Consider the following 10,400-nt stretch of genomic DNA (forward strand, 5'->3'; position numbering starts at 1 on the left):
GGCGGTCGTACGGTCGTACGGTCACCAAAACCAAATTTTCTCGCACAGATGGGTTTCGTATTTTCTTACTCATGGTGCTATACGAGTAATACTCCATAGCTATTTATGACCCGCAAACCGTTTGAAAAAAGGACACAATGAAGCGTCAGACTCTTTGTTTGAAACCAATGCTGCTGAAAATTTAAAAGCAGCATAGAAAACAACATTCTCAAAAATGGAATCAAGTAATTTGGATAGCGGTGAATCCTTTGATACCAGAGTGTATGCGTACTGAAGCAAAAAAATCTAAAGGGAAAACTAAAGATTTGAAAACTGTTTTCTTTCTCTTCCCCAACCTTCTCTCGCTCATCTAAAAAACTAATCTTGCGTTTCAAAATAGCAGCATTGCAATTAATGCATCTTGAATGTGTTTATGTCGATATGTCGACTTAGATGACCTAAATAAAATGGGAACGACAAACCGATCACGTTGCATTTTAAGATTTTTCGAAGCTTTACCATGCATTTGGCAGACTGGATGTCAATTAGAGCCAGAGCACGTTAATGACACGTTGAGAAAAAAAAGAAAAAGCATGCCATAGGTTAATGTTGTAAGGTATGTTTATTTATCACTGCTACAGTTGTATATAATACATCGGTGGTCACAGCTCATACCTGTTTCACACAACATTTAATAATACTAGTTATACTACATAATAATAGATAAATTATCATAACTTATCATAATTTACACAACTTCACAGTCATAAACTCTGCATAAAGGTTTGTTCTGGACATAAGTCGTTTTGAGACCGAGAAGGCCCAGATCTTAATTTGTGGCCGTGTTCAACTATGGTAGTAGTGCCACCGCTGATAAGGTCTTTTCCTTAGCATTCCTAATAAATTTCAAGCTTGCGCGCCTCATCTCTACATACTGAAAGGAACTGAAGGCAAGCTAAAGCAAGGATATCTATATAATTAACCTGGAGTAAGAAATTGTGGAGAGCTTTCTTCTGTACCGCCTCCGTTACATAGGACAAATGGTAAAGCAGGGCAGACCAGACAGGATAAATATATTTCAATGCTGATCTAACAAGCGTGGAACAAATCGTAACTACAGTCCTAGACAAATTGATTGGGAGAGTTCCTGTAAGCTATCGCCGAAATTTTTCTTGTTGCATACAAACATTTGCGTTTGTATTCAATATGTCTATTTCAAGTCATTACAAATTTGCACACCCAGTATCTTATAACTAGAGACGCGATCATATCCATATAACTTGCGCATTGATAGGAAAAGGCTGGTATTGTAATAACTTGACCCAGAGCACCCTGCACTTTGACGAATTAAGAAGCATGCCACCAGCAATGCACGGGATATAGCTGGGTGAGCACCGCGGTACCACTTCACATACGGTTGTATCGTCTACATATTTCACCCAGTATGGTCTCTGCTTGACCAGTCGTCCTTTTTTCTTTAGAGTTTGAAAATGGACGTACTAAATAGGTATCATGCCAATTCTTATCTCAAAATTCCCACGGAAAGTATGATTATTGTAATGTAGTTTTTCGGTTTTCGCTGTCCGCCATTACTCGAACGGCAAATGACCGTGAGCGAGGAAAAGGGTTGGGTCAAGCTGGATCGCCTGGGGTCTGACGTCATATGCGCAACGCTCAAAATAAACGCGGCTAATTTCCAATACCGCCTATGAGATGTGAGAGATCGCCGAGTTGCTTTTTGTTGATATTATATACATTACTCCTTGATCGCCTTGTTCGCTTTGTCAAACGCCCACGAAGCGATGCGGGTATGACGTCACGAGCCAAGTCTTGCGTCAAGACCGCTTACAAAATAATCGCAGGCTTCTCCAATGCCGTCCAAGTAATGGCGGACAGATTTTTGGCGGTTTTTGGCTGGCTATTTCCCGACTTATCTCGCTTCTATCGTTCCAAATTTAAATGGATTGTATTATTTTGAACATATTGACTTAATTGACGTTGAAAAATTTTCGTCGTAGTGGTACTTTGAGAAAAATCTGCCAAAAACACACGTACCTAATTAATTTTCTCAACTACTAAGTGATTTCAAGATTGTGTGCACGAGATACACTAACGCAAAGGTACCTGGGTGACTTTCCACTTAAAGAAAACAGTTTGGAGTGGAGTTTACTTCCTAATTTTTTTAATAAAGAGGCAGGGGTAAATCCTTTCAACACTTTCGCTAACTGCAAAGTAAGAGTTACTGGCTTACGATCGTATTGAAGTGACTTTTGGTGTTGAGCACTTTGAAATAATTAATGGGACGTATCAGTTGATATTTAATCCTCAGGCACTCTTGGTATTCGTCGATGTTCGCTTAATGCACCAAAGAGTAAGTTATGTAAAACTTTATAAACCCTGGGCAGTGAAATGTACGGTATTTAAAATTACCATAAAATTCATTGTGCAAAAAGCCCGAGCAAACCCAAACACTTCAAAGCATTTGTTTTATAATTATCTATGAAAGTATATAGCAAAGGTACCTGCCTAGCAAGAAGGATTCTCAGAGATGTAATACCGAATTTTTTCTTTGGAAGGTGCTTATTCCCCGAACTACGTGAGATGTGGATGTGTGGTCATTACCGGCCCCAGAGTTTCTCTCTTCTGTGCACGTTCCATGGCGTACCGTCTGTAAAAACCAACAGCTCTGGGGGTAACGAGAATGGGATTGATGAACTACGGTTGGTAGGTGTCTGTGAACTAATGCAAGAAAAGGGCTACGGACAACATCAGCAAGAACACACCGAGGGTCATAGTAACACCAGAGGAGCCTCCAGAGTTCATTGCTACTCTAGGCACCGTCGTGGTAGTACCAGTGTCTGCGTGGACAGTAGCCGTGACGGTGACAGTAGTGGTGACTGTCTTGGTAATAGCACAAGGTGGTGGGGTGACGGTGACTGTTGTGGTGACTGTCTTGGTAATAGCACAAGGTGATGGGGTCGGGGTGGTGGTGTCTGCGGAGCGTGGGAAACTTGCTTTGACAATCCGGTTGTTGAGTGGCTGCACTGGACGGTAATTTCCAAATTCCGGTAAAGTGCCGTTCTTTTCCAGACTTCGCAAAAGGTCCAGCTAAAAAGACAACGAAAATCACAGTCAGAAATTTCTGATACATTTCCTCAAACCATCAGCTCCAAAGATTCCAAATAGTCAAATTCATTAAGAAATCTAGTAAACGCGTGGCATACACGACTTACGTAAAAATTAAAATCATTGTAACCAATTTGCATAGGAAAACGATAAGAGATGTCATATATTTGAACTTAGGAAACCATTAAATGATTTCTTATGAAAAGGAAGCTGGCTTTTATAAGACTTTTATAATTTAATGGAGTCCGTATTTCAAATATATATCAGGGAGCTTTAGAAACTACGACGGTTACAGCAACGACAAGGACACAAATAATAGCATCACCGGTTAAATCTAAAAGAGGAAAAATAATCGTTTTCCAATCGATCGGTACTCTGTGTAACAACGACATGAAATCACCCCCCCCCCCCCCCCCCATTTTAAAAGATGCTCGTCGTCTTGCTTAGGGATGTAAAGTTCGGATTTTGTTCCAGCCACAATAAGCCAGCCACAATAAGGTCAATACACAGCCACGTTGCCAGCGTGGTTGGGTGGCCGAGTGGTTAAGGCATCCGACTAGTAATCTGGAGACCCGGGTTCAATTCCCGGCCGAAGCACATTTTCACTCATGCAATCAGTTGTCCAGATTCCTCTCCTTAATCTACTATTAATTAATTCTTAAGGGGATAGGACCGTGCATAGCCGATCGACTGGGGAGTAGTGAGGCGATCCTGATTTGTGAGGCAATCAGTTGTCCAGATTCCCCCTCCCACCCTACATAAATATATATATATATATTTACTTCATATATTTTCGACTGATTCATATAATCTGAAAAAAGGCCTCTCTTTGGGGTCAAAAAAAGCCTGGGCCATGCCCAGATTGGTCTCCTTTAGGGGTTTAATTTACAATTTCTGAGGAGCATCCACTCCCTCCCACCCCCACACCCCGGGAAAATCACCAAATTTGAGGTTTCGACAACAGCATGAGCATACAGATGTGAATCTTTCATTCTCTATTTTTACTCTGACACGGCTCGTACCAAATTAATTTTGAGATACTTGGCTCACATCGTACGCCGGCCGTGAAACATATGGAATCTGAATCACGGAGGACTTTCTTAACCCATTCTTGATTCTTGATTCTTGATTCCGCCTCAGTAATGACTACAGCCAAAAACTAAAATGTTCTGGCTTTCTGTAAAGCAAAGTTCACAGCCATCGCCTTTCAAAGTAGAGCCGAGCGCACGAACCAATGTAGCTTAGTTATTACTACGACTGTACCTGGTATTGCGATATGAAGACATGGTCCCTAAACACAGTCCACGTCACAGATTCCAGACAGGTAGGAGTGGTCAGAGAACCATTGTACCGGAAGAACTTAGTCTTGTCGGCAGGCAATAGGTCGTGAAACGAAAAGGCTGGAACGTCGTTCACTGCGGTGACTGTAAAAAAGGCCGGAACAAGATACCACGTTAGTCCACAATGACCTAGCAGCTGATATGGTATATCCGTCGGGAAGAAAAACCTTTTAGGATTGATTTCATTATTTGAGCTATTCTTTCGCCGGTAAAACGCACTTAAATTTCATATCACTATGAAAACCAATATCACTACTCACAAGACTTAGTAAGCTTGTTGGCAGTTTCTAGGAATGAGAACGCTGTATTGTTGTGTTCTCCAACCTGAAACAAGAAGACAATCAATTAACCTCTTTTACAATCGATTTTAATGTCATCGAAATGAAAGCTATAACCATTATCATCCTCATCATCAATGTCGATTCTTACCTCAATCAAAAGACCAAGAACGGCAAGACCATCGGGTTTATCAATTGCTTCTGCGATGTTGGCATATTTTGTGTTGTAGCTGACAAAGTGTAACTGTAAAAGAGTGCAAAGTATTTTACTTATGTTCCTGTGACATTGTTATGCGTCGTCGACATGGCTCAGAGATCGGTATGAATGATCTAGTTAAAGAGCGCTCAGAAACAGTGGATTTCGTTACTTCTGTACCGAAGACAAAAGGTATCGAGAGAGTCATCATTGAGTGTAAAAATTATTTTTTTGCCACCACAAAGTGAAGATTATTAATAGAAACCAATAAATTTCGATGCTTTTACTTACTTCTGCAGCATATTCCTTTCCGTCGACAGTGTGTTCTGATCCAACATTGTTGTTGGCTCCCCAATGAAAATGAAACTGAACTGTTGTATAAACGCCATTCAATCCTCCACCACTCACATTATACACTCTAGGAGGAAAGGACATCTCCAGGGCATGGCCATTGTTGGAAGCAGTGAAAGTCTTGTTTAGTGTTTTGTTGTAGTTTTTTAGTGTGAATGTACCCAGTTCTTTGTCGACAAATACCTTTGCTGTTTCGATGTCAATTGGTGATTGTCTTTTTCCAGTGCTGCAAGCGTCCTGCCAATTATGCGGACCTGGAATAAAAGCGATAACAATGTCATAAGGCTTGCTAACTTTTCAAATCTTGTGTAAAAAGATTTCCGTATACTTGAGACAAAGAATCCTTACCATCTAAAGCATTTGGATTGTAACTCCATTGAGCTAAAGGAGAAGAAGACGAAAAAGACGATGTTAGCACACAGCTTGTCTTGAATCCCTCTCTCACTTAACATTTTAAAGTCTCCCACCTTATTTTTATTTTCTATTTGTTAATGTAAGATTGTTTTAAAACTGTAACGTGAGACGTCATTTAATAGGATAACAGAAACGGAAAACCGACAGCAGCCTGAGAAAGAAGCATTTTACTCATACAGTAATATATAACTGATGTTAGTATTTGTCAGAACTTGTATCTGGTATTCGGTGATCAAAAAGATGTTGGGTAGTCGATACTGAATATTGGCCACTAGGAAAGCTAACTGTTTTCTTTGAGTTTTAAAGGATCTTAAAATTTTTAAAATCAAACTTTGTATATCGAGAATGTTCATCAGTTTCCTTTTATGGTAGAAAGAGTGACTTTTTAATTTAATTAAGACCTAATGTTTATAACAGACATTAAAAAAACATAAAAGCCATGCAATTACTAGCTTACCAAAGGCAAATGATGCACAAAAGACACTGAGGACCAAGGCCGAAAGAAACTGGTTCATATTGACTATGATAGCTGTGGAAAAAGATGAAAAAGAAACCGGCTTAAGCACAGGCAAGCAATACGTGCATGATTAAGGGTGGACCCTCGCAAGTGGTGAAAAAGGACGTAAGACGGATTGGTCTTTTTGTCTCATGGTTTCAAGCGGATGAGCCGGAAGAAAGGTCTGCTTTAAGTAACGAAGATTTCGTGAGCTTGGAGTTTCAGAGCTTTATCCATTTTCCTTTAGCGAAAAGATATTTACATCTATTAACAGATCGATACTAATCGGGAACATGCTATAGTAATATTTAAGGAAGATTGTATGATAAGGTACTGCATTTATGTTTAAAAGCGTTGCCGTTTGCAATACCCAAGTGCAAGCAAACATAGAAAATATTTAAACTACTAGTCGGTTTCATAAACAAGGAAAAACCGTACAAATCCAGCTGAAACAATACCAACAAAAAATCCTTCATTAGTGTTCAGGGTATTAAAGTATCAAGAGTGTTCAACTTTTTTTTTCTCTTCACAATTACGCCGGGAAATATCAATTGCCTTCAAGTTTTTCTATCGATTTTTTCTGCGAATTCGTAGTGGAACTTATCTCTCCTTGATGATCCCTTCTAGAATCATATTCGACACAAGAAGGTGTAATCCAAATCGTGGATCTAGTTTGGTGTGCCTATTGAAGCGCAGTGACAAGGCATCCGAAATAGAATTAGGAAAGTGCAGCTTCAATTACAAGTACTGTTACATAGTTTTACTGAAGTCCTCAATGCACGTGAACGCACGTGAGGTCCTCAGTGCACGTGATGCTTGTATCGGGTTGTATTTGGCATGCCTCATCGTTACTGATAAAAGTCAAAGTTATAAACACGTGAGGTCCTTAATGCACGTGAAGATTATTATCAGAAAGCGATATTCACTGCAGCATGTGAGGACACATGGTTATAAGTTGGGCGATGGAAAATATCGGAGCACGTGAGTGCAAAAGATTACATGCACGTGACGTTATGTAATACATGATTTATGTGCATTACTTGTCAAAAACATTTCCATCTTAAGAGGGTGGGTGTATTTTTGTAAAGAATATTATAGCTTTAGTTTCAAGGCGCATGACGTAAGGTCATCTTCCTATTCATTTCGGTAATCTTATTGAAAAAAAGTGGTTTTAATTCCTTTAGAAAAAAGAACTATATATCAACACCAAAAATTACCGACCCATCCGACATAATATTAAGCCTTAATGAGTTCTTTCATTCGGAAATTTCGGTCAGGACACTAACTATTTCTGAGTTGATAAGAAAAGAAAATTGTTTTGTCGGAGATACATCGAGTGAGTGTAGAAGAGACAAATGAATTACGTAAAACATTTGACAGGTTCCTGGAACAGCTTATTGGCCTGTGCCCAAACAGTAATCTGTCTCAGTTCACTTCGATTTTTTCATATTCTACCGAACCTTGTAGCTCGGTCGTAAAAGCATGAGAATAAAAGTATAGTAAACACTAGAGTTCTTCAACTTTCTTTTCAGTTCCAATGTCTTCAGTTCATTTCCTCTCCAAACACAAGAAGATGAAATGGAATAAGGTCATTAACGAGGTTCTTGCTTATAACTTTATTTACATTGTATCAAGATTGCCGATTGATTAGCGTTTACTTTTTTCTTAGGATCCAAAAACGAAACTAAAAATGAATGCACCAAGATGGACCCAGCTCACAGAAGAAATACTAAAATCAAGTTAAAATCATAAGAAATGATATGTTTCCTTAATTTGCGTTTTCTTTCCAGTTGTTTGCATGATCAGAATTTTAAAGTAATTCTTTTAACTGTAATCAAAAAGGTTAATCCTGTTTAAAAGAGACTTTTTCGGTTGCCTAAAAAAACATGACAAACTGCTTTTCAGATGGGAAACCAGGAATGGCATCCGTTTAAATTCTTACGAAACAGCGTTTAACAAGAGAACCACATTTTTAAAGAAGGCTCAACACAGCTAAGGTCGAGTTAATCGCAATCTTTCATTTTTTACTAAAAAGTTCTCGATTTAAGATTTCCTTTCACTTCAATTTTTTTAATTACTTAACGCAAGTGCTTTGGAAAGAAAGCTGAACAACCTGAAACTGGTTGCAGGTGCAATGGTTAGAAATAAATGTACCGGCGTTTTGAGATTCCATCATCTCAACAAACACTCATCACACATACACAACTGACGATTAAAAAACCTGGCATCCTATACAAGTTATTTATACCAGCTAAAAAATTAATCACATCTACCACAAATGCCTACTTTACCTTGAAATTGAAGACTTGTCTTTCTGAAGATATAGCTTGAAAATGTGTGCTGCCTGACTGCAAATTGGAAGAAATAATCTCCCAGTTGAATTAACGAGTTAAAACTGAAGGTAGGAATCAGAAATTTCAATTATTTCTGAGTGTCAGGATCGCTGCGATCGCTGGAAAATATCTAGAACTATGTAACGTGAAGTTTCTGGACGTTTTAAGCAGCGGTCGAAGCGATCTCGGAGAACACTGAATAAATTGGAAAGTTTTGCGATTTTTATACCCTCAGCTCTAAGATAGGATTCCTGTGATATTGTCAATATCGCAATATTCTAAGTTTCTAAGTAAGGAGTACTTTGATAATGTTTTGCTGTTTCTACCAAACACTGACGTTACGCAGTGAGCTTCCTGCGCCAAAATAAGTAATTCTCGTGAAGTTGTCTTGAGCAACAACAAACGTACTCAAAATGCGTTGACTTGGAGCGAAACATCTAAAAAGATATCCAATTAATTGTCCAAAGGGGAACCATACATCTTGAAGCTGAATACAAAATTGAACTTGGGCGATTTGCTCGCGTGATATTGCGCATATTTGCGAATATACAAAAGATAAAGCTGTCTTTTTTTTGATTAATGACGAACATAACACTTGACAGCTCGCGTTTTTAGTCAACGTGAGAAGAACAAACATTAACAAAATTCCTGAAGGGAAGACGCTACCATTCTTCACAGGTAATGGCACAGCATCCGAGGACCCCAATGTTTTGGTTTGCAACGATGGTGCTTACCAAAGTCGGCTGCTAAATTCGACAGTTCGACCCAAGACTTGTGGTGTAATGTAAAGTGTAATGAAGTCTGAGAATTAAAGCTTTTCCGATAGCTTCCTTGTAAGAAATGTAGAACCGTTTTAACCATGTCAACTGTATAGTATTTATTAAAACTAAGCTTTAAAACTAGCCTTGACCTCAGGGGAGAATTTTCTATGTAGAGAGAAGTTTACAACCATCTACTTTAGTTATCGTAAAGTTCTCGAAGTATGTTAATTAATCTTTTTTCAGCCATTTTTCCTTTGATCGGCCCCGATTGCTTTAAGAGAAGACATTGATACGGGGTTCCATAGCATATTTGTCGTCTGTCTGTTGGTCAAAAATAACTCAACTCCGACTTCCGACTTATGAGTTCAAAGCACCTATGGCGTCTTTCTTGTAGGTAGGTAGGTAGGTAGGTAAAGTCTGCTACGAGCCTAGAAGGTCCATCAAGCCGGCGCTTATCTCATGAAGCGACTAGGAGTATTTCCACTCCCCCCTGGATGGGATGCCAGTCTATCGCAGGGTTACCCCAAGCATAAACCTCGCCGGTGCTCATCTATACACCTCGGTGAAGAAAGGCACTGTGAGAGTAAAGTGACTTGCCCAAGAACACAACACAATGTCTCCGGCCTGGACCCGAACCCGGACCACTCGATCCGGCATCAAGCACACTAACAATAGGGAGCTTAAGATCTACGACGACGACGTCGACGAAAACACCACAAAACAATGATATCATTGGCTAGAAAAGCATAAATAATCGTGCTGCAAGTGCGGCACGGATTTTAGCTCATATTTTTGCGGTTCTCTGTATGACAACGACGGGAAATCACTAAATTTTAGGTTTTGACGACAACGTGAGCATGCAACAGAGAATCTTTCATTCTCTATTTTCACTCTGAAACCGCTCGTATCAATTTATTTTTAGGATACTTCGCTCACATTGTATGACGTAAACGAGATGGAATAATCGCGAAAGACTTATACTAGAGCAAAGTTCTATTTTGAGGTGACGTTTTCGTCGACGTCGACGTCGACGACGCCGTCGTAGATCTTAAGGTCCCTTATGAGACCACCGCGCCTCCCACGGCGTCTTTCCTGTAAATAGCTTTATTTAGTCGAGTGTGCCATA

General features: G+C 39.4%; 1 protein-coding gene across 1 annotated transcript; it reads right to left on the minus strand.

Annotated features, from left to right (window-relative positions):
* Window positions 1-582: 582 nt before the first annotated feature.
* Window positions 583-8,710, minus strand: LOC138047111 (carbonic anhydrase 2-like). Its single transcript, XM_068893836.1, has 8 exons — window positions 8,472-8,710; window positions 6,142-6,213; window positions 5,619-5,651; window positions 5,211-5,524; window positions 4,875-4,967; window positions 4,706-4,769; window positions 4,369-4,529; window positions 583-3,087 (listed from the first exon to the last, which is right to left on the minus strand). The coding sequence occupies exons 2-8, from the start codon at window positions 6,197-6,199 to the stop codon at window positions 2,719-2,721; spliced, it is 1,092 nt and encodes a 363-aa protein (XP_068749937.1). The 5' UTR covers window positions 6,200-6,213; window positions 8,472-8,710; the 3' UTR covers window positions 583-2,718.
* Between the last annotated feature and the right edge of the window lie 1,690 nt (window positions 8,711-10,400).

This window comes from Montipora capricornis, chromosome 4 (assembly GCF_036669925.1).
Source record: "Montipora capricornis isolate CH-2021 chromosome 4, ASM3666992v2, whole genome shotgun sequence".
NCBI classification, from domain to species: domain Eukaryota; kingdom Metazoa; phylum Cnidaria; class Anthozoa; order Scleractinia; family Acroporidae; genus Montipora; species Montipora capricornis.